This window comes from Mauremys mutica, chromosome 1 (assembly GCF_020497125.1).
Source record: "Mauremys mutica isolate MM-2020 ecotype Southern chromosome 1, ASM2049712v1, whole genome shotgun sequence".
NCBI classification, from domain to species: Eukaryota; Metazoa; Chordata; order Testudines; family Geoemydidae; genus Mauremys; species Mauremys mutica.
The window spans coordinates 86,946,381-86,970,947 of NC_059072.1; the positions used below are offsets into that span (position 1 = coordinate 86,946,381).

Genomic DNA, 24,567 nt, shown 5'->3' on the forward strand with positions numbered 1-24,567 from the left:
TCTTTGATTTGACAAAAATAAGTCAAGGAATACTGCAGATGATACTGTCTCTGATAATGAAAAGAAAGAGTAGGTGGTTTCTTTCCTGATAGAAGAGCTCAAGACCAAAGAGCAAGCCACTGATCTTCTCTCCTTCAGCTTTTCCAGCAACTCATCTGTCTTTCCCTTTCAAAGGGGAAAACATCCACTTTAATTCTTGTATCCAGAGCCAGAAACAAGTAGCGAAGGCAAGCATGTCTGAGAGTAACTGCAGAAGTAAACACTCTGGAAGAAGAATCTGAGGCTTCAAATAAAACCCTGAGAGTGTGCTTTGTCAGATTTTGATCCTCCATTAAAATTCCATTTTCCTGTTTCTTTTTGTAATCCACCAAAACCTGAACAAACAGTGCCATCTTTTCCCATAGATGAAATTGATAGTGGGTTATAACTCCTCGATAATTTGGCACCTTAATATCAAGAGAGGAAGAGGAAAACACCTTTCTCCCAAGAGAATACATCTTCCTTTCTCTAACAGAAGGGATGAAAGGTACTTGTCCAGACTTAAACCCCTCTACCAGTGAATTAGGTACAGCATGTTTCTGAAAATATGAAAACCCCTCCAAGGGTATATAATTTGTCTGTCCTCTTGGAAATAGGCTGGCAAGAGGCAGGGGTGGGCTGCAGCTGCAGTAGACCATCAAGGTTGCAGACCATTAAGGCTGCAGCAGGCCACCAAGAATCGGTAACAATAGCCTGCTCTTGGAGATAGCCCCAAGAATGTTGAACACCAGATAGGATTTTTCCTCCACAGCTACTGAAGGTAAGTTCAGTGTGGAAGCCATGTGAGCCAGCAGGCCATGGAACTGCAGAGCATCCTCAGAATGGGAAGAGGCAGAAGCCACTCTCACAAGCTCATCTGGTGACAAATCAGAATTGTAGTGTGTGTCAGCATGCTCTTGTTCAAAAAGTGGAGCTATATCCTCATCTACCTCTTCTGACAGTTATCAGGCACCACTGTCTGAGATGCAGACCAGATCCACTGGAACTGGATCCAAGGATTTTTCCATTACCAGATCCTTTGCAGATGAAACATCACCTCTCCATCCATAAGGAGGACAATTGAAAAATTCCTGGGGCAGCATCTAATAAGGCCATGGAGCCCAGGACTGCCAGTCTCCCCAGCAACTGGGATCTGGGAACATACCTGCAGGAAAAGGAGCAAAAGGGAGCATGAACCAGGAGGAAACAAGTTTCTTTATTCTTCCTCTGTCCTCCTCTAGTCCTGGATCTGGCCTCGGATCCATGATGGAGTACACTGAAGACAGCAGTGGACATGGAGGGTGGAGAGAAATGGAGAGAGAGCTTTTATAGAGACCCTGTAGGATTCTTTGGAGGAGGAGATAAAGAAGGATCAGGGGAAAAACTAATAATCTCCTGTTCTCCTTTCAGATGAAGATGCTGCCAACCTTGGAACCAATGAAACCTATCTCTTCCTTGAGACCCTCACTCAGATCCAAGGAACACTCAGAAGCTGAATGGTGTACAACATAATCCTCTTTGGGTCTGAAAACAGACCCAAAACTGGAGCAGAGGTTGAAACCAGCGCTGAAGATCAGAACAGCGCAGGATCAAGTGAAATACTCAGATCCACCCCCTTCATCCTCAAAGCTGAAGCTGGAGCTGGCCCAGGTTTCAGAGCCAGAACTGTAGAGACCCTGTCAGAATTAGACAGATCTAACAAATCTGATGTGCTGGATCTGGCACTACTAACAGTGGCCAAGTTTTCCCTTGCCATTTTCTTCAGAACTGACACAGCTGGAGCCAACAACGTGGGTCTCGGTTCCATAACAGGCAGTCTGCCCTTCTCCAACACTGGTGATTTCAAAGCCCTGTGTGCTTGAGTAGCAGAATCTAGAGCTGGACCTGACAAAGGTTCTGGTTTCCTTGAACCTTTAAGCTGCTTCAACTTTCTGATGGAAATCACAGGAGCCAAGACTAGCCTCTTAGACCTTGGATGTGAAGCATGCCCAGAATTGGAAGGTTTAGCCTTAAGGGCCTCCTTAAGGAGAAGCACCTGCAAAATGTTCTTCCTCTCCTTGTGAGTTCTGGGTATGAAAGTGTGACGGATGGAACACCCAGAAGGAGAATAGTTCTCTTCCCAGCACTTCAGGCATCTAACATGGTCGTCCAATACCAGGAAGACAGATGGACATGAAGCATATCTCTTGAATCCTGGTGTAAGGAAGTATAGCTTCCAGTTGAGCCTGGGACCAGCTGGCTTTTCCTCACTATTGAGCAAAAGAGGATTCACAGCTAAATTACAGTTGGCTTGCAGCAGAATCACCTGATTGGCCAGATAGCTTGATTGCCTGGAGGAACCAACAGACATGCTTTTAAACTCAGCAACAGCATTAAATCAACAACTGCTCAATACTTATTACCACAATTGCAATCGCTCTTGTGCCTCCCTTGTTACCAACCTTGCTCTAATCCTGCTCCTGCTTTGTTCCTGACTCTGGGTTTGACCCTTAGCTCTGACTCCTGGTTCCTGACTCCCATCTCTGACCCTTGGCTCCGATTCATGTTTCCTAACTTTGGCTCCAACCACAAGGCCTGGCTGCCCATATTTGTGTCCATTAGGCCTGGTCATCCACTGCTTTGCCCACTTGGCCCATCCACCTACACCCAGCCTCTTTCTTTTTTCTTTTCTGCCATAACCCACATCCCACTAAGTTAACTAACTTATACTTATCACTAAATAACAATACTAAAACAATTATAAAGACACTAAGAACTGAAGAAAACGGATCTGAGGGGACCAGAACAGTTCACTTCTTTCTTACACAGCAGTTGGAAGGAACTGAGCTGGTCAGGAGTGCTGCACCTCCTTATAAAGCCTAGCAGTCAAAACATTTGGAGATGCTGAGGGGAGAGGTAGGCGAGAGTGCACAGATGGTCTAATGGATGCTGCTTGAGGAAGGTTCTACCATTAGACCCCACAAGTCAGCGCAATACCCATCAGCGGGCTTATGGAGCCACTGAAAGAACTTCAAATCCTTCTTTTCTATGTTTTCCACCTATGCCCCTTACTGAGGGCATTAACTCCTAACAGCCAAATATATGGCATGTTATGCTGTAAAATTAAAAGGCAATGAGATTAACTCCCTGTTGTCTTTGTCCGTTGAAACAGTTTCTCCATTCCCATTTCAAGGAATCTCTTCAATTCTTGTTAACATTATAATTTTGAAGGACACCTTTTCTGTCATCTAAATTGAAAATGCTTCTGATAATTGCAAGAGGAAAGTTTCACATCACTTCTCAGGTCATCACCACTTGAGATATTTCTTCAGATGGAAATGGTTTGAAAGCTTTTGACTCAGGTCCTCATTTGAATTTGTAAACTGTCAGTTGTTAGTGAAAAGGTTGGTACATGGCCAGTAGGGTTCAGGATAATTAATAGGTTTAATATGCTCCTCTGAGGACTTTCACAGCAATTAGTTGTCAACTCAGCAGAATCCTTGTGGTACTCACCATTTCAGCACTGAAAAGCTGGAGATTACACTTTTAGAGGCCTGGTAGGTAAGCCCTTGTCTAGGTCTGTGACAGGTTAGATCACAGAGACCCCCCTTGGGACTACTATCAGATGTGCTGAGACTACCTTTGAGCCCGTTTTGGGGGCTCAGTGCCCTGCCTGGTTCGAGCCAGACATGCTAGCCTGCTACAAACCCAGACCCAGGGCTGAACAACATCCCCCAAAAGCTGCAGGCTTAACTGAAAACAGTTTAAGAAGTGTTCCTGTCTCCAACACCCAAATGCCTAGTTGGGTCCAACCCCAAATAAATCCGTTTTCAGTTAAGTCTGTAGATTTGGGTGCATGGTTCAGACCCTGGGTCTGTGTTTCAGCAGGCTAGCGTGTCTGAATCAACAAGGCAGGACTCTGGAGGCCCAAACTGACAGAGAAAATGGGCTCAGAGGTAAATTCAGCAGGTCAGGTGACAGTCCCAGGGGGTCTCTGTGACCAAACCCGTCATGTCTCCCAAGATATTGGAAAGGATATCTACAAGACGTTTCTCCAGTTACTATGACCTTAAAGGCTACTAGGTAGATTATTACTGTTGTGTGTGTCTTGACCAGAAAATATTTTTGTTATTAAAGAGATTAGAGGAAAGGAGCTAACCTGGATGAAAATGCATCTGTGTTTTATGCTGTTTTCTCCAGCTACTTGCGTAGGGTTGTGGTGGAGTGGGAATTATTTTATTTTTTTTATTTGAAATGACTTTTTTGGTAAATTTCATGGAGATTGCGTTTGACACTATTCCCAAGGGCTGGTTTTATTCCTATTTAGTCATTCTCTCTGGAAGTTCCTGAGACACCAAACATGATCTAGAAAGAAATGACCCCCACATAACTTTCCATTCATGCTAATATTAATAGCAAAATACCTTATTATATTGCCATCTAGTGGTGGTGAATGTAGTCAGTTATAAAGTTAATGTGTCTGACATTTTCAAAGTAGCATAGGAGATTTACACACATATCTTCCATTAGAATTGAGTGGAATGAAAAGCAAAGATTTTCCAGCTAGCTACAAAGCTAAACAAAGAAACTGAAAATGTATAAGCAAAGTGGCTTATCTATGCAATGATAAAGGAAGTAGAACAAGTTTCCAAGACTTTGCATTTCAACAGCAGAGATGATGAAGTGCTGTAAATATGAATATTTTATTGTAAGAAAGAATATAATGTATAAGATATGTGGCAAATTGCCGGCACTATTATGATGGGTCTTGCGCTTTCTCTTCTTTGGGGGGAGGGAGTTCAGGGTGCCATTTCTTGCCCCTAAATTGGAATATTAATTGCCCCACTAGTGTCCTAGAGGAGGGGAATGGAGAGGGAGGGATGCGGGCCCGCCCTCTACTCCAGGTCCCAGCAGAGGGGCCCTGAGGATAGTGGTGAACCACTTGAACTGACGGTTCCTTCCCCTGGGCTACTTCCCTCTCCTGCCCTCCCTCTGCACAAGCCAGGTGCCCCTCACCTAGGGTCTAGGACGTCTTAGCCCACTGCAGCACTTCTCCAAACTGTCCTCTGCTTCAACACCAATTCTTTCTGCTCCAATTCCCACACTGTCTGATTGAAGCAGGGGGGTTTTATCATGTGACTGACTGCAGTTGCTCTAATTGGCTTCAGGTGCTCTAATTAATCTATAGCAAACTTTCTTCTCCTTATAGGGAATAAGGCTCCCTTCAAACCCTCTCCTGCTGCCCTCTGGCCATGCTGTATCACAGATAATATATTTTAAAATAAATCTAGGCAAAGGAACTGAAGTTTTTCTTAGAAACCCATATGAACTGGCAAAATATTTTAAAGAGCAGAGCAAAACTGAGCATATCATAAAAAGTAGAAATAAAAGCAGCATATATAAAAAATGTCCTTACTTTAAATATTGCCATAAAAATTAATCATTGCCACAAGATAAAAACTCAAAATGTGCATGATAAGATTTTCATGGATTTAACAAGACTGCTTACAAGACAAGAAGTCAAGCAGTGACAGTATATGGTAACCATAAGGAAATGAAGCAGTAAAACAACATGATTTCTTGTACTACCATCCAGTGGGGGTTTCAGATAGGATATTTTATAGGTTATGGTACTTATGTGTATTTGGGGGTGTTATGTGGGGAGAAGCATACTTTAATACAGTTACTACTGCTGAGAATTAGTTGGTCTAGCTGTGTTTTTCCTTCAAAAGTGTCTAAATTTTTGCATGATAATTCTAGTTTCAACAGGGCATTCCAATGTTCTGAAACATACTTCTTGACCAGTACAATGTCATTACATTGTGTTGATGTTGCTTCACAACAGTAACCCTGGACCATTGCATGATGACGTCGTAATGAGATATGACCACGATGTCACGACTTGCAAGTTTGTTCCCCAGGACAAATTGTTAAAGGTGGCATTCCCTATTTAGCTTTTACTGGACCAGAGTATCACTTCCTTCAGTAGGCCTCCTGGTCAATTTATGAGATACTAACAAATTGACTGAATCAGGTCATGGTGGTTCAAAAAGTACTTTGTGCTGGGTGAACGTATGAACCAACCAGTTCACATATTTGTTCTTTTCCAGCCAAGACCATTTTCCTGTGCAAACAGATGGCCCAGCTGTGCTCCTCACCACCTAAGATATATGTAGTAACTGCTATGCTCTGTCTATGGACTCCAACCATTTTAAAATGTCTATTGTGGGGTTTCCCTTTTTTTCTTCCAAAATGATGCTGTGAAGTTTTCTTAACCAACACAATATTTAGCACTGAAATTATTGCTGGGTAAGGATGTGGTAAGTACATGCTTTAACATTTGCTAAGTTTAGATATAAAAATGAGTGAAAGCAGAGGGAAAGGCAGGAGATATGGCAGGATGATGACAAGCAAATAGGGATAGGATTATGTTGTTGCCCAGGTTTGCTGTGATTGGATCAGGTTGGGTATGTTTTGGGGTAACTTTTAGTTATTCCCTATGAAACATCCTTTCTACAATCTGGTATCACACACCTGTCTATAGCCTTAATTTCTTTTGAAATGCTTTATTTGGGGAGATTCTGCACCTGCTGACAGAAGGATGTTTTTGAACAATTTAGCTCTGCCATTTGTTTTACCCAAAAGAACACTATAGCACATTCTTGAAACTTGCACTAAAAGATTGGCGGAATCTGAAAGTTGAAAAAAAAAAGTTATCCTTACATTTAAAATATTTTAAAAATATCTTTTTACAATTAAAATTATTGTGAATTTTCGATTAAATCTGGCAAATAATTTGTCCATTAAGATACCCAGAATTTACTTAACAGCCAAGAGAAATTAAAGAAACAGGGTTTGATCCTTTTCTTTCTTACACTAGTTTTTCTCTTGTGTAACTCCACTGCCCTCAGTGGAGTTACTGCTGATTTATACCAGTTTATGAATATAAGAGTATATATGCAATATATAGCTCAAACTTAAGCGTATTTCCTCGTTAATTCCAGGATCAACATTCAGGCATGTTTTAATTAGGCTTGATTCCCTGTGATCCTCTTCTTCAGCTGAAGTGAGAACAATTTTCTTAGCCTTTGGCTACATGTTTCTTTATAAATACAGCACCTATTTAAATGAACTTCTCTGTGTGGTAATCATGTGTATGGACTCTGGTTCTTTACTTCAGGAGTTTTATACTTAAGTAAGGAATGCAGAATCAGGCCCTACACTGGTACAAAACCACAGAGGGTGAAATTTACACTACTGCAGAGTTGCTCTGCATCATTAATCCTCATGATGGATCAGTCTCTATACAATGGACTGGAGAGTGTCTCCAGTTCAGCACCTCACAGGTCTGCTACGAAGTCCATGATTCTGTGACTATAGGGGTTCTAACAACTGATGCAAAAGACCTGGGGCTGCTATTCCAACTCAAATTGTAAGGTTAGGGGTAGGAAAGGGCAAGGCTGTCTTGTGGTACAGTCCCACACCATGGCCCCAGCTGGAGGTGGATGGATTTACAGATTTCAGCAAATACTTAGAGCTGATTGATTGCTCATTATTCGTTAACATGTTACTAAGACCATTTTCAGCTTGTACAATAGGGAAGAGACATTGTTTTCAAAAGGGAGAGTTAATGCATCAGCACTTGGCTGTAAATGAACTTACTTAAAGTCGTTCTTTAGCATTCTGTGCTAAACAACCAGGCTGAGAGGGAGAGTCCTTTTACTCACTTTAGTTCCCACCAAATCCAGTCACATTGTGGCTTGTTTGCTCCTGATTCCTGCAATGTCTTCACATGTGCTATGCCCCCAACCCTGAAAATACTTGACATGTTTATTCATGTGAGTATTATCATTGACTTCAATGAGACTAATAGTGAATAAATTTAAAGGACATGTCACATCAGCCAGAGGAAACCTGCTGTCATCTGGAATTAGCCAACAGAGATCAAATATGAGATTCCAAGATAATTATGAGGCCCTCAGAAGTTAGACCTACTTGTTAGCACTACAAATTCAGCAAAGGATTGGAATAGTTACAGCAAACAGCAGGTGTGGATTTAAGGAGCAGGGCCAACCACCCAGGATTTATGGGGAGAGTCATGGAAGTTGTTCGGGTATGTTAGGGAGGACTGGAAGAGCCATAGGAGTTGGGTGGCAGGGCAAGCTGGGTTGTTGCATGTATGCAGGGGACAGTAAAGGAAAGAGTTAGCTTGGAGAGCTGTGGGGCAGTGGGTAGACCCAGGAAGCTGCATTCCTGGTGTGCCTCTTCACAAGGAATTCTGCAAGACTTGTTTTTTGTTTGTTTGTTCATTTGTTTTAAATCGCTGCTTATCAATGATCTGCCACCATGGTTGATGTGAATATCATAAGCATAGTACATGCTGGGATGGTTCTTTGAGCTAGCATGGGATCTAAAAGTGAGTTAAGCTGTAACTCTTAGCCTAGTTATTGGGCATTCAAAGATGGTGGATTAGCATTAAATTTATTTAAGGCCAATTTAAATTCACATGAAAAACAGCAAATAGAGTCACGGCAACACTTCAGCCATGAGCCTTCTGGAGTCAATTTTCAGTGCGAATTTCATTCCCCCCCCACACCCTCATCACCTGTATTAAGGATAATAGATGGTCCTTCAATGAATAGAAGGCTCAAGAGGCTCTGCTGCTGATACAAATTTTAAGACTAGGACTTCAGTGGTTTACGAGTGGTAGCAGAGGCATGAGCATGAATTACAGTTCTGTACTTAATCTGAGGTCATCAATTTCCATTTATAATTTAACATATTAAGAATTAGTTTTTAAACTTTGTCATTTCAAAAATTAGCAAGCTAACTTTCCCTATACATGATTTCAGTAGAAAACATGGATTTAAATGGCAGGATGTTATCCTTCTCCAGTAACATCAAGTACGTTGTAGAAGGCAGCACAAACAACAATACCCGTATCTTTTAAATTATTCCCAGACACTGCCCATTACCGTGAACTAGCTCTAAATATTCAGTGTTGGAATGCAAATGGAACAGGGCCAGAGTGCCAATATTCAGTATTGCCACAAGTAGCTTTTTAAAGTGAAAGAGAAATTGCCTCATGCTAGCAAGGATGTGTTTGGTATTGCTGGTTTATTCCTTATGGTTTATAATGAACAATACCTTAAAGCAGAAAAGTACTCCTCCAAAACCCAGCAGCACATTTGCAAGCACTCTACATTTCTCTCTCAGATATTTGGACCAGATCCTTAGCTGGTGTTAACTGGCCTAACTCCATTAACTTTAAGCAGATTTATACCAGTTGAGGAGCTGGTGAGTTGAGTCTCAGACTATACTATCAACACTTCATTGTCCTAATACATAGCCTATGATTTATATTTAGTTTCTCCTTTAGTGTCCAGTCTTGAATTCATTTTTAAATTCTTATTCAGGCAAAACTTCCACTGTAGAGTGGAGGCTTCACCAGTGTAAGGGTTTCAGGATGTGGGCTCTTAAATAGCATACAATCTACTCCTTTCCTAAAAATTCCTAGTAAAAATCATAGATTTTTACCAACTATTTTTATCAGTGCAAATTCTGTATTAGAACATAAGAATGGCCATAGTGGGTCAGACCAATGGTCCATCTAGCCCAGTATCCTGTCTTCTCACAGTGGCCAATGCCAGAAGCTTCAGAGGGAATGAACATAACATGGCAATTATTGAGAGATCCATTCCCTTTCATACAGTCCCAGCCAGGGGTGAGCTGCAGACGGTTCGCGCGAACCGTTTGCTAAAATTAGACGCCGGACAGAGAACCGGATGCTAAAGTTCTCTGTCCGGCGTCTAATTTTAGCAAACGGTTGGCGCGAACCGTTGCGAATTCTACCTCCACCTCCTGCCATGAAGCTCCTCCTTGCTTCTCCTCCCCCACGGCTTCCCGCGAATCAGCTGTTCGCGCGGGAAGCCTGGGAGGGCTGAGAAGCAAGCAGGCTTCCCCGGCCCAGGAAGACGACCCTAAGGTAGGAAACTAGGGGGGCGTGTGCCCCGGCCGGTCCCTGGCCGCGGCCCGTCCCCGCCTCCCCGGCCGCGACCCTGCCCGGCCCCGCGTCCCCGACTCCCCCTGAACCCCTCCCCGGCCGCCCGGCTCCGGCCGCACCACCCCCCCCGGCCCTGCCGTGCCCCCACCTACCGTCCCCGGGTCCCCGCCCGACTCTCCCGGGCCGCGTCCCGGTCCCCCCCCCCCCCGCGTTCCCGGCCGCGACCCTGCCCGGCCCCCACCGCGGCCCCGGGTCCCCGCCCGACCCTCACCGGCCTCCCTGTCCGCGTCCCCCCCCGCGTTCCCGGCCGCGACCCTGCCCGGCCACCCGCCCCTCCCCCGTCCCACCCTCCCTGGCCGCGTCCCCCACCCCCACGTTCCCGGCCCCGCGTTCCCGGCCCTACCCGCCCCCCCCCCGTCCCCGGGTCCCCGCCCGACCCGCCCTGGCCGCACCCTCCCCCCCGGGGCCCTGCCCGCCCCCCCCCGGCCCCGGGTCCCCGCCCGACCCTCCCTGGCCGCGTCCCCCCCCGCGTTCCCGGCCCCGCGTTCCCGGCCCTGCCCGGCCCCCCCCCCCATCCCCGGGTCCCCGCCCGACCCTCCCTGGCCGCATCCCTCCCCCCCCCGCGGCCCTGCCCGGCCCCCCCCCCGTCCCCGGGTCCCCGCCCGACCCTCACCGGCTGCGGCACGGCCCCGCGTCCCCGACCCCCCCCCCCGAACCCCTCCCCGGCCGCCCGGCTCCGGCCGCACCCCCCCCCGGCCCTGCTGTTCCCCCACCTACCGGGATGCTCGGCTCTGGACACGGCCCCCCACCTCCAGCCCGGCCTGGCCCCGTGGCTCCAGCCGCCCCTGCTGTTTTGCCAGGGGGCCGGGCTCCGGCAGCGCGGGTCTGGGAGTGGCGGCGGCCCCAGCTGCCCGGCTCCAGCTCTGGCCGCAGCCCTCCCTGGCTCCACCCGGCCAGCCACCTGGCTCCGGCCGCTGGGCTCCCGACGCATCCTCCGGCTCCGGCCGCGCGACTCCTGTCCTGGCCCAGCCACGTCCAGGCAGCACGGTAAGGGGGCAGGGAGGGGGTGTTGGAGAGAGGGTAGGGGAGTTTGGGGGTGGGGGGGTCAGAGGGCAGGGAACAGGGGGATTGAATGGGGGCAAGGGTCCGGGGAAGCAGTCAGGAAAGAGCAGGGTTGGATGAGGTGGTGGGGGCACTCAGGGACAGAGAGAAGGGGTAGTTGTATGGGGTAGGGGTTCTGGGGGGCCATTGAGAATGAGAGGAGGGGTTGGGTGGGGCGGCAAGGGGCAGTCAGGGGACAGGGAAGTTGGGGATGGGTCAGGGGTCTCGGAGTGTGTGTGTCAAGGAACATGAGGGGTTGGATGGGGCACGACCCCCCCCCGGAGGAGGGGGAAGGAGGGAACCCGTTGTTAAAATTTTGGAGGGAGGAGGGAACCCGTTGTTAAAAATTTGGCAGCTCCCAGCATCTGGCAATCAGAGGCTTAGGGACATCCAGAGCAGGGGACTGCATCTCTGACAATCTTGGCTAATAGCCACTGATGGACCTATTCTCCATGAACTTATCTAATTCTTTTTTTAACCTAGTTATAGTTTTGGTCTTCATAACATTCCCTGGCAACAAGTTCCACACAGCTTGACTGTGCGTTGTGTGAAGAAGTACTTCCTTTTTTTTATTTTTTATTTTTTTTTTACTTTTAAACCTGTTACCTGTTAATTTTATTGGGTGACCCCTGGTTCTTGTTTATGTGAAGGGGTAAATAACACTTCCTTATTCACCTTCTCCACACCATTCATAATTTGATAGACCTCTATCATATCCCCCCCTTAACCATCTCTTTCCCAGGCTAAACAATCCTCTCCTCATATGGAAACAGTTCCATACCCCTAATCATTTTTGTTGCCTCGCCTCTCTCTGTATCTTTTCCAATTCTAATATATCTTTTTTGAGATGGAGCGACCAGAACTGCATGCAGTATTCAAGGTGTGGGCGTACCATGGATTTATATAGTGGCATTATGATATTTGCTCTCTTATTATCTATCCCTTTCCTAATGCTTCCGAACATTCTGCTGGCCTTTTTGACTGCCACTGTACACTGAATGGATGTTTCCAGTGACTCCAAGATGTCCTACATTAAATTTTAGTTAAAAACAGTTCAATAGTCTGAATATGCAAAGTGAAAGCATAGGATATTAAAGACTATGACAGATTTGTTTGCATAGCTGCAAACAAAACTTCCCTCAAATAACCTATGGTGCAGAAACAACAAGTGTAGTATCAATTAAAATGTCTTCAGTTGCCAGATGCAACAAGGTCACTGTGAATTACATCTAGCAAAAACAAAGTCTCAAGGGAATGTACATGTTTTTGTTTGTTGTTGCTAAAACGGATAGAAGCACACTCTAAAAGTCTGTATTCTGTGCTTTTTTATTTATACATTTGTATCAGTTCTTTTAGCTGAAAATTATAGTTCAATTTGTACAAATCACCCACAGTTTAAACTGCATAATTACACTTTCATGTAACTTCACAAGTTCAACAGGGTAATTAATGATTCTCTAAAGTTTTTTTCAAACACAGTAATATACAATTTATGAATCCTAGTAAGTTTTTGTTTTAACAAATGAACAGTTACATATTTAAATACATTGGGCATGGCTAATCCATGCAGCATGTGGGTCAGGGGTGTGTATAAAGATGGCTAAAGCTCATCTTGCACAGACCCCTGATCCGTTGCTGTCTCTGTGCATGACAAGTCCTTTTGCATGGGGGAGAACAGTTTAATTGATGATCTGAATTACACCAGACTGTAATACCCACAATAAAGCCAAGGACTCACCTGGTAGGGGTATCCAATACTACGATCCTTGTCCTAAGGTCCCAATCCTTTACTCAGGTATACCAGCAGTGGAAGAGATCAGTGTAAGTCTCTATGCCACAGGAAGATTACTCTTAAACTTGGTGATCCTGCCTGGGCCAGTTACACTGACTTTAGGCCAGTTTGAGGCCAATTATATTAAGTTTTAATGGCCATAGAATGGGATCCATTCAGTTTATAGTGCAAATGTAATCTCCTTTAAAATATGTTAACAGTAAAATCATTTAATCTTAGCAAATAAAGATACCATATATCAATGATGAATGGCACACATTTTACTCAATTACTCATGTAAACATCTTCCCTTGCCCATCAAACTATCTTATTATCAGATCTGTTCCCCAAATAACATTTCCTCCAATATTATTAGAATTAAGAGAAACATATCCTTGTTGTTAGGAAAATTAGTAAAGTACAGTATAAACTGATTTTTCCTGCATCACTGCAGTTTAAACAGGGCTAAACAGAAAAACACAATTGCAGTGTCTAATCCTAATCCTTCGTAAATTCTCAGAATAGTATTTATTCCATAAATACATTGTTCTATGCTCGTGTCAAAAGACTCTTCCACTAATTCACAAACAGTATTTAAATACAGCCCTTCTTACTCCAGTACAATCTTTGGAACATATCATCCACTACTGTTGATGTTCAATAGTCATCCTCTTTATACGATGAAGCAGTGTGTCTTTTTCCATGTGGACCTCAGCCAGAGCCATTTTAGCCTTGGCTAGTTCCTGTTTAAGACACTCGTTTTCTTCAATAAGCTGAAATGATTAAATTGAAAAAGAAAGGTATTAGGAGAAAGTTGCCAATACACAGAACTACTATCACAGTAACATTTACAAATGCTGGGTGCAGATGCTCACCCTGCTAGCTGAGGTGCAACTGTGATGGTGTAGGATGCAGTAGAGACATGTTCTGGAGCTAGGTGATTGGCTCACATTGGCTGATAGTGCAGCACAAGGTGGGGGTTGATGCAACAGTTTGCTCCCAAGGAAAGGTGGCCACTGTGGGCTCCTTGTGTCAGTCCCACCCTTAATCTAGTAGCTGGATCTCTGATGACGCCAAGGGCTAAGCTGATTGCCAGTTTTGGGGTCTAAGAAGGGATTTTTACGATATGGCAAACTGCTGAGTGGGTTCTCACCTGCCACCAAGCATCCAAGAGGTCTGGTTTGGGAAGTTTAAATCACATTTTCAACTTTGGCAGGTTCCGGTGTGGCTGGATTAGGAAAGGTGTGACTGAGCTGTTTGGGCATGAGTCCTGGGCACACAATCTCATTTTAACCTTCATACCTCTGGTGCAAAGGATGAATCTCTGGGCAGGCTTGAGGGTATAGAGGGGACAATGGCCTTCACACTCCCCCTAAGATTTGTGGTATACCCAGGACATTGGTACCACACTTGAGATCCACACTTAAACAACTCTGCCGGCTATTTTGGGGTGGGTAACCCAATTAGACAATAGTTTAAATAAAGTTGCATCCTCTGCATTTAACCATAGTATAGTATCTATGCCTTGTTGTTTCTAAGTTCACCCAAAAACAAGTTTCTCAAGCAAAATGATATTCTAACAGTCAGAATATATAATCTGTAACAATTAAACAGTTTTGATTGCTTATTACTACAATGCAATTTAATAAAATTAACGTAGGTTTATCATTACCTCCTCTCTGAGGAAGTCAGCTGTAGCCCATCTTGATGTAGGTGGTCTGGGGATTTCTGGAGAAGTCTGTGTGGCTTGAGACACATAATCCTGCGTTCTGTTTCTGGTAACGCCACCCACTTGCTGCACTGTAGCACTCGATTTCTTGTAGTTCAACACATCACTGCTTAGTGGTTGATTATCTGTTTCATAGACACACAGCAGAAAGTTTGAAATGTTTAGTTTTTATTGAATCTTGTTAATATTGAATTAAAACGGCCAACAAGTACAATTTTAACATTAAGTATACCTACATCTTCTTGTCAATATCACATTAAAATAAAAGGTATATATTTCAGAAGGGAGAAAAAAGGCGTGTGTGTGTGTGTGTATATATATATATATGGCAGCTTAAAGAAAGAAATAGTAAATATGAACAATGACGAAAATAATCATCATGGAAAAATTATTTTAAATGATTAGTTAACTAAACATAAGGAAACTAACTATTCAAAAAGTATATCTAAATAATATTTTAGACTGGGATTGTCACATGCATGTAACTTGCACTCAAGTCAATGGGAGTTTTGTCTGTTACACATTTATTAATAATAATAATAATAATAGTATTACAATAGTGCCTAAGGGTATGTCTAGGCTGCAGTTAAACACCGACGGCTGGCCTGTCTCAGCTGACTCGGGTTCCTGGGGCTTGGGCTTCAGGGCTATAAAGTTGTGGTGTTGACATTCAGGCTCAGGCTGGAGCCTAAAGACTGAGATCTTCCTGCCTCATGGTGTCCCAGAGCTTGGCCTCCAGCCTGAGTGTCTACATTGGAATTGTACAGCCCCGCAGCCCATGCCCCATGAACCCAAGTCATCTGTGGGTGTTTAACTGAAGTGTAGACATACCCCAAGGGTTCTAGTCAGGATGGGGCCTGTACTTACATATGAAGACATGGTGTGAAAAGCCTTCTGGACCAGGTCCTTAACACAAGACAAATTTTAAATATTTCCATGTTTAACATTAAAAGTAACTTTCTCCTATTTAATATGATTAAAGACACACTTGTGCGTTTAACGTACTTGCAGGCAGGGCAAAATGAGAGGTGCAGTTTTTTAGTAAACTAAATCTCCATAAACATTTCTCTCTAAACTACATGAATTTGCCATTGTATTAAAAAAAAACCCATACTTCAGGGTTCATGACTATGTATACAGATACACACATCTCTTCATTGCTGAAGGTACTTGACCTCCACTTTGGCATCCACTACACCTGAGGCGTCTATACCAAAGGAATAGGGAAACATGAGTGAACTTATAACTTAAATACATTTTACCAAATGGGGAGAAGAATACAAATGATTAAAACAGACCTTAGAATTGTATATTTGCACATACAATAATAAACACTCACAGCTTTCAGTTTTGAAGCATCTAAGATGACTAAGAAGCATAATTCTAATGTACCAGATGATGTATAACAAAAAAAAATATGCAAGCTATCCTCACTTAGTGTAGGTGGATTCATTAGGTATCTGTGCAAGGTAAGTGGTGAAGACCCATCTTCTAAACAGAAGTCTTTATTACATGTTGTTATGCAGTATGATTTGTGTGTATATAGTGTATGTCCACACACCCAGACAAACTACGTGCTTGCACACAAATGAGTGTATGCACACAGGTATGTTTTTCATATGTAACAGAGGGGTTAAATCCCAGTTTTAGATGCAAATCTCAATGCAATTCTTCCTATGGATCTGCTATGGTACCTCCATAATGCACAGAATCACAAACAGATACTTGTTCTAGACAGAGAATTTTTTTTGTTTTAAACTACATCTGATAAGGTATCTACTGTTCCTGTCCTCTTTGCTTCACACAGATCGCTCAGAGGTCTTCCCTCATGTAGATACCACTGTTAAGTTTATTTAGTGTTTTACTCTACCACCTTCCACATTCGATTAGTCACAGCAGTTACAACGTCATCCAGTTTTACTGTCTTTTCTCCAAAAGGGAGGGGGGAGAAAAGGTGTCTATCCTCCCCCCAGAGAACCCCATTTTGTCAGGCCCAGCCTCCCTCTCTCTCTTCTGCTTCTCTCTGTCTTCCACTTCCTTCCTGTGCTCTTCTATCCACTCTCCTTGTTAATGGGCTAATTAGTTTGTGATCTCCAAACTGATCTGGTAATCAAGGACTCATTTCCTTAATCACCCCTCTGGGAAGGGGGCTAACAGGTTAATCAGTGATGAGAGTGCTGGTTCAGCATTCTGTCATACAATGCTTTAACTTATTTCCTTATTATATGTACAGAATCTGGCACAATGGGGCTGTGGATTCTAGGTGCTACTGCAATGCAAATAGGTAGTAATAAATAACAGTAATTCGTTATACATATATATTACAGGTAACTACATAATGAACAAGAAATAGCTGAGATAAGTCACCACTTCTCTGCAACATTTAGGCAGTTAAATTGTGTTTAGTCATCTCTGAAAGAATCTGGAATTGAATACATGTACTACGAAGTGATATAAACCACCATGCATCCATTGGTTTGACTTGCAGGACCAGGGCCACAGTCAAAACACTGCAATTGGGGATTGTTTTCCCTGGCTAGACTTTATTCAGTTTCAGTTATATATACACAATGTACACTGTGGCTATATCTACGCTATGAACTAGGGGTGTGTTTCCTCTTATATTCACACTAGCTCTGAGCTAGTACCAGTACATGTACACAAACTAGGAATCACACCCCTAGCTCATAGCATAGACATAGCCACAGTGTGATTAGCAATTCTGTGGGGTAACTCACTTTTAATTATTAGCTACATGTTCAAAACAATGTTCACGCAAAGTAGAAACATTACATAAATATAGCAGCATGTACTTTCAATTGTTAACATGGTAGATTTTGGGGTGAATGTATCAATACACACCTCTGATGCAAAAAGAGCCATCGTCATTCCTCTCTAACAAAAGTAGGTCAATATGCAGTGTTACAGGAGCTGGTTCAGGAGCTGAGAGATTATCACGTGGGCTGTCATCCTACAGAATAAAAGTAATAAAAATAGGATTTTTAATGTTGTCTCTCTTTATCAATGATAGGAAATCAAACCAGCTAATTAGAAACTTCAGTTAAACATATTTGAACGGACTTAATGAAACCCCCAAACCCCTCTCATTAGAAGTGCATTCAGACAGAATTTGCTAATCAGATATCTACAAAACGTCAGTACCATTAAAATTACTATGATCTACAGAAACACAAAGAGCCAAATTTATGTCTGATGAAAGTCCACTGAAGTCAGCATATATAGTTTGACTAGAATACCTCAATGAGAACAAAGCAAAGCAAAGCAAAGCAAGATAGGAGTCCTCACCAGAAATGGAGTTAACAAACCAGTGCTATATAATCTCTCATCTGATTGTCCCTTGAACTCTTTAAAGACAGTAGGGCTGCACCTACTATACTTCGGGGGAAGATTTTTTTTTTTTTAATTTGCATTGGGATGGTAGCTGTCATAGTTCAGCGATACCACTGCAGCCAAAAGACACCTCACAAACTGCTTGTGGTGGTTTCGCCTCAATTACGGTTCACTGTTCCTGTCAAGCAGAGTAACGTGTCTAATGCCAACAGAAAGAAAACATATCAACAGCATTATCAGCATCAGCAGATAAATAACTAAAAAAAATGGTTAAAGTGTGACGGCTCTTTCAAAGAGCAAAAACTACAGTATGAAAAAACAACCCTCAAAACTCACTCAGGAAGCAGTATGCCAACTTCAATGCAAAGAAAATATCCCACTAAATGGGCAATCCAGCCATAAAGTGAAGAACTGATTGACTTCATGGTGACTTGGTGAGGGTTGCACATACAGTGAATTCTTCACTGCCCATAACCTCTAATTAATAACAGCTTAATGTACAGTCTTTACCTACAAAACTGACTATTTTGTCAAAAAAGTTTACCTGAGCCTGCCCTTCCTGCCAGGAAAATACAGAAAAGACGGTTATTAACCGTAGTAACTGTTGTTCTTCGAGATGTGTTGCTCCTATCCATTCCAGTTAGGTGTGCGCGCTGCGCGTGCACAGCTCTCCGGAACATTTTTACCCTAGCAACTCCGGCGGGCCGGCTGGGCACCCCCTGGAGTGGCGCCGCTATGGCGCTGGATATATACCCCAGCCGGCCCGTCCGCTCCTCAGTTCCTTCTTGCCGGCTACTCCGACAGTGGGGAAGGAGGGCGGGTCTGGAATGGATAGGAGCAACACATCTCGAAGAACAACAGTTACTACGGTGAGTAACCGTCTTTTCTTCTTCGAGTGATTGCTCCTATGCATTCCAGTTAGGTGATTCCCAAGCCTTACCTAGGCGGTGGGGTCGGAGTGGGACGTGGCAGAGTATAAGACTGCTGAGCCGAAGGCTGCATCCTCTCTGGATTGCTGCACCAACGCGTAGTGGGAAGCGAAGGTGTGGACAGAAGACCAGGTGGCCGCTCGACAGATGTCCTGGATGGGAACATGGGCCAGGAAGGCGGCCGACGAGGCTTGCGCTCTTGTCGAGTGAGCGGTGAGGCAGCATGGTGGCACGCGAGCAAGCTCGTAGCATGTCCGGATACATGCCGTCACCCAGGAGGAAATCCGTTGAGAGGAGACCGGCTCGCCTTTCATGCGATCAGCAACCGCTACAAACAGCTGTGGCGAACGCCGGAAGGGCTTCGTCCGCTCGATATAAAAAGCGAGGGCCCTGCGGACGTCCAGGGTGTGAAGCTGTTGCTCACGAGGTGAGGCGTGCGGCTTCGGGAAGAAGACCGGAAGGAAGATTTCCTTAGGGAGGAAGGCCAGGTGTGGTCGAAGCTGCACCTTGTCTCCGTGGAAGACGGTGTATGGTGGACCAACCGTTAGGGCACGGAGCTCGGAAACTCGTCTTGCCGACGTAATCGCGACGAGGAAGGCCGTTTTCCAGGAGAGATAGAGTAGGGAGCACATGGCCAGGGGCTCGAAGGGCGCTCCCATAAACTTGGCCAGAATGAGGTTTAAATCCCAGGCTGGGGTAGGACGCCGTATCGGCGGGTACAAGCAATCCAGGCCCTTAAGGAAGCGGGAAACCATCTGGTTGGAGAAGATGGATCGACCTCCCATGGATGGACGAAAGGCAGACACGGCTGCCAGGTGTACCTTCAAGGAGGAGACCGCGAGTCCTTGTTCCTTAAGGTACCAGAGGTAGTCCAGGATTGTAGGGATAGGGACTAGGAAGGGATTAAGGCCTCTGTGATCGCACCAGAGCGCGAAACGCTTCCATTTCGCGAGGTAGGTGGAGCGAGTGGAAGGCTTCCTGCTTTCAAGCAGGACTTGCTGTACCGCCGCCGAACAGTCCCTCTCCACGTGGGTCAACCACGCAGGTACCAAGCTGTAAGATGGAGGGACTGTAGGTCCGGGTGGCGGAGTCTGCCGAAGTCCTGCGTGATGAGGTCCGGCCATAACGGAAGGGGAATGGGATCCCGAACGGAGAGCTCGAGCAGCAGGGTGTACCACTGCTGCCTCGGCCAGGCCGGAGCAACGAGTATTAGGTGGGCCCTGTCCCTGCGAAGCTTGAGCAGCACCCGGTGTATGAGCGGGAACGGAGGGAAGGCGTAGAGGAGGTGATCCGTCCAGGAGCAGAGGAATGCGTCCGACAGGGAGCCAGGAGAGCGACCCTGGTACGAACAAAACTGGTGGCACTTCCTGTTCTCCTTGGAGGCAAACAGGTCTATCTGGGGAAACCCCCACCTCGGGAAAATCGTGTGCACCACATCTGGACGAAGAGACCACTTGTGGGAGAGGAACGACCTGCTGAGATGGTCGGCCAGTGTGTTCTGCACTCCTGGAAGAAAGGACGCTTCCAGGCGAATCGAGTGGGTCACGCAGAAGTCCCACAGGAGCATCGCTTCCGTGCAGAGCAGGGAGGAGCGGGCTCCGCCCTGCTTGTTCACATAGAACATCGCCGTCGTGTTGTCTGTGAACACCGCCATGCAGCGGCCTTGCAGAGGGGCGCGGAAGGTGTGACACGCCAAGCGGATCGCTCGCAGCTCCCGGACGTTGATGTGGAGGGAGAGCTCTTGGGGCGACCAGAGACCCTGGGTATGAAGGTCTCCCAGGTGAGCCCCCCATCCCAACGCCAAGGCATCCGTGGTCAGGGTGACGGATGGGCGGGGAGGGCGGAACGGGACTCCTGCACACACGACCTCTGGGTCCAGCCACCAGCTGAGCGAATCGAGGGTTGGTTTCGTGACTGTGACCACCATGTCTATGAGGTCGCGGTGCGGGCGGTACACCGACGCTAGCCAAGATTGAAATGGGCAAAGGCGCAGCCTCGCGTACGTGGTCACGAACGTGCAGGACGCCATATGGCCCAGGAGGCGTAGGCAGGACCGAACCGTTGTCGTGGGAAAGGTGTGCAGGTCCCGGATGATGGAGACCATCGTCTGGTGTCGAGGTCAAGGGAGGCAGGCCCTGGCCAAACTGGAGTCGAGGACCGCTCCGATGAACTCCACTCGTTGTGATGGAGTTAAAGTGGACTTCTCGGCATTGATGAGAAGGCCCAGGAACCGAAACAGGGATAGTATCTCGGCCATTTGATCTGCTACCAGCTGTTGGGATGGCCCGCGAACCAGCCAGTCGTCGAGATACGGGTAGACGTGTATGCGACGACGGCGGAGGGCGGCGGCAACCACTGCCATGCACTTGGTAAAGACCCTCGGTGCGGTGGACAGGCCGAAGGGTAGTACCGCAAACTGGTAGTGCGCGCTGTTGACCACGAAGCGCAGGTAGCGTCGATGGGGAGGGTAAATCGCGATATGGAAGTACGCGTCCTTCATATCGAGGGCGGCAAACCAGTCTCCCGGATCCAGGGAGGGAATGATGGTCCCCAGGGTTACCATGCGAAACTTGAGCTTGACCAGGTACCTGTTGAGCTCCCGGAGGTCTAGTATAGGTCGGAGACCTCCTTTCGCCTTGGGGATGAGAAAATATCGGGAATAGAATCCCCTGCCCCGCATGTCATGCGGCACCTCCTCTATGGCACCCAAGCTCAACAGAGTCTCGACCTCTTGTAAGAAGAATTGCTCATGAGAGGGGTCCCTGAAGAGGGACAGGGAAGGTGGGTGGGAGGGAGGGGGCGAAACAAACTGAAGGCGGTAACCATACTGGATAGTACGAAGTACCCAGTTGTCCGTTGTTATTTGGGACCACGCCGGGAGGAAGTGGGAAAGGCGGTTGCAAAATAATGGGGAAGGATCCGGGAAAGAGACTGATGGGCCGTCCTCGGGCGTCCCATCAAAACGCCTGCTTAGGCCCTTGAGGGGCCTTGGAAGGTGCCTGGGCTTGGTTGCGCCTGTTGCCCGATGGTCTACGGCGGTTCAGGCTGCCTCGCCGACTATTATACGGCCGCGACCTGGCCTGAGTAAAGGGCCGGTAGGGCTGCTGCCGGAATGACCTCCGCTGGGTAGCCGGTGTGTGCATACCCAAGGTGCGAATGGCGATTCGACCATCTTTGAGGGTCTGAATCCTGGAGTCCGTTTTCTCCGAAAAGAGACCCTGAGTGTCGAAGGGGAGGTCCTGCAGGGTGTACTGCACCTCAGGCGGCAAGATGGAGGACTGCAGCCAGGAGATGCGCCTCATGGTCACTTCTGAGGCCAGGGTTCTGGCTCCTGAGTCCGCCGACTCCAGCGTGGCCTGGATGGAGGACCGGGAGGCTTTCCTGCCCTCCTCGAGGAGGGCCGAGAACTCCTGACGTGAGGCTGTTGGGATTAGCTCCGAAAATTTTGACAGGGACACCAAGATGTCAAAGGTGTAGCGAGCGAGGAGAGCCATCTGGTTGGCAATCCGGAACTGGAGACCCCCTGCCGAATAGACCTTCCGGCCCAACAGATCCATGCGCCTAGCGTCTTTAGACTTTGGCGCCGGGGCTGGTTGCCCATGTCTCTCTAGGTCATTGACGGACTGCACCACGAGGGAGTCCGGAGTGGGGTGGGTGCATAAGTACTCGTAGCCAGTGGGAGGAACCGAGTACTTTCGTTCGACTCCACGTGCGGTGGGAGGGACGGACGCCGGTGACTGCCAGATGGTAGTGGCATTCCTTTGGATAGTATGGATGAATGGGAGGGCCACCCGCAGCGGGGCCTCAGCTGCAATCACATTGGTCATCGGGTCGTCATCCTGCGGGACCTCCGCCACGTGGAGGTCAATAGCCTTCGCCACCCGGCGAAGAAGGTCCTGGTGGGCCCGCAAGTCAATCGGAGGGGGGTCCGCCGTAGAAGCCCCCGCCACCGCCTCATCCGGCGAGGATGACGAGGACAGACCCTGGACCACCGCTTCTGGAGGTGGTTCTTCCATGGGGTGGGAAGCCGCCTCGGACCCCGGATGCTCTGTGGGACCAGGTGGCGACGGGGCCTCACCCGATGGTGATGGGGGAGGCCTGCTCACCGTGGCTTCCGTCACCCTGCGTTCGGCGCCCGCGGGTTGCGGGGGGAAGGGGAGCCCTTGAGGCTCGTGGTAGGCCCAGGGGACCCAAAAACCCCACTGCTGCGGACCGATGTCCTGGCCTTGGGGGTCGGCCCGGAGATCTCTCCCACTGCCCGCCTGAGAGGCGACTGAGGGCTGACGAGAAGGCCAAGGGGGGGCAGAGGCGCTGATAGATTGCGCCGTGGATGCCAGCAGTCTGTCCTTGGATGGTGCCGAGGATCGGTGCCGGTCGTCGCGGTACCGGGATGGAGAGCGGGACCATCGACCACCTTGGTGCCGGGAGCTCGACCGCGATCTCGACCGACGGTGTCGGGAGCGGCTTCGGGAGTCGCGGTGCCAGGAACGGTACCGGGAGCCGGACCTCCTGCGGTACCGGTGGTTGGGTGTCCGGGACCGGGAGCGTCTCCGGGAGTGCGACCGGTACCTCGAAATCGAGCGGTACCGGGACTGCGGCCGGCGCCGAGACGGGGAGCGGTACCGCGATGGTGAACAGTGCCGGGACCTGGATCGGCGTGGCGGTGACCGTCTGCGGGACCGGGACCTGGAGCGCTGTCTATCCCGTCCGTCAGGGGAAGGTGGCCGCATCATCGCCGGCTTGCCCGCTGACTGAACAGCCCGCACCGGCGGTGCCGGGGGCCGGAGGCTCGGTGCCTCTGTGAGCTCAATGAGCTCTCTCGCCGTCGAGAAGGTCTCGGGCGTGGACAGGAGATGTAGCTCGACTGCGTTTGGCACCGGGGAGCAGGGCGGTACCGGACTCAACGGCTCTTGCGGCGCCGGAGTCGACGGTACCGTGGACGGCTTGTGCACCACCACAGCCGGTGCCGGAGGTGCCGGTGGTGGCTGGGCAAGCGGTCCCGGAGCATGAGGCTTAGAGGCCGTCTGCGCCGTCTTCCGTTTCCTCGCGGGAGAGAGGGAACGGTGCCGAGACGCCGGTGCCGGCTGCGGAGCTCGAGCAGTCTCGGTACCAGAGCGGCTCGGGGCCGCTGGTGCGCTGCGCACCGAGGACGACTTCGGTGCCGCTGGGGTCGGCGCGGGAGGGCGAAGTGTCGACTCCATAAGGAGCTGCTTTAGGCGAGAGTCCCGCTCCTTCCTAGTTCGCGGCTTAAATGCCGTGCAGATCGGACACTTGTCTGGCCGATGGGTCTCCCTGAGGCAGCGCAGGCAGGAGTCGTGCGGGTCCCCGATCGGCATGTGCCGCTGGCAAGCCGCACAGGGCTTAAACCCCGGTGCCTTGGGCATGAGCCCGCACCGGTTGTGGAAGAAGAGGGGTAAACCCCCCTAATTCCCTTACTACACTATATCTAACTAAACTATTCAACTAACTTAACTACTTAACTAACTTAACCAACTATATACACGTAGCAAACAGAGAAACGCTAGGGCTGTGGAGGTAAAAGAGCACTCCACTGTTCCAACTGGCCGTCACGGGCGGTAAGAAGGAACTGAGGAGCGGACGGGCCGGCTGGGGTATATATCCAGCGCCATAGCGGCGCCACTCCAGGGGGCGCCCAGCCGGCCCGCCGGAGTTGCTAGGGTAAAAA

At 47.9% G+C, this 24,567-nt stretch overlaps 1 protein-coding gene across 4 annotated transcripts in view; it reads right to left on the reverse strand.

Annotated features, from left to right (window-relative positions):
• Positions 1–12,409: 12,409 nt before the first annotated feature.
• Positions 12,410–24,567, reverse strand: part of UHRF1BP1L (UHRF1 binding protein 1 like) — a 76,687-nt gene continuing 64,529 nt past the window's right edge. For all 4 annotated transcript variants that reach the window (XM_044981788.1, XM_044981765.1, XM_044981775.1 and 1 more), the window contains 3 exons: positions 17,464–17,572; positions 14,545–14,726; positions 12,410–13,645 (listed from right to left, as the gene is read on the reverse strand). In XM_044981788.1, coding sequence (XP_044837723.1) covers positions 13,517–13,645; positions 14,545–14,726; positions 17,464–17,572 — 420 coding nt within the window. In that variant the 3' untranslated portion in view covers positions 12,410–13,516. The remainder of the gene's footprint in view (positions 13,646–14,544; positions 14,727–17,463; positions 17,573–24,567) is intronic.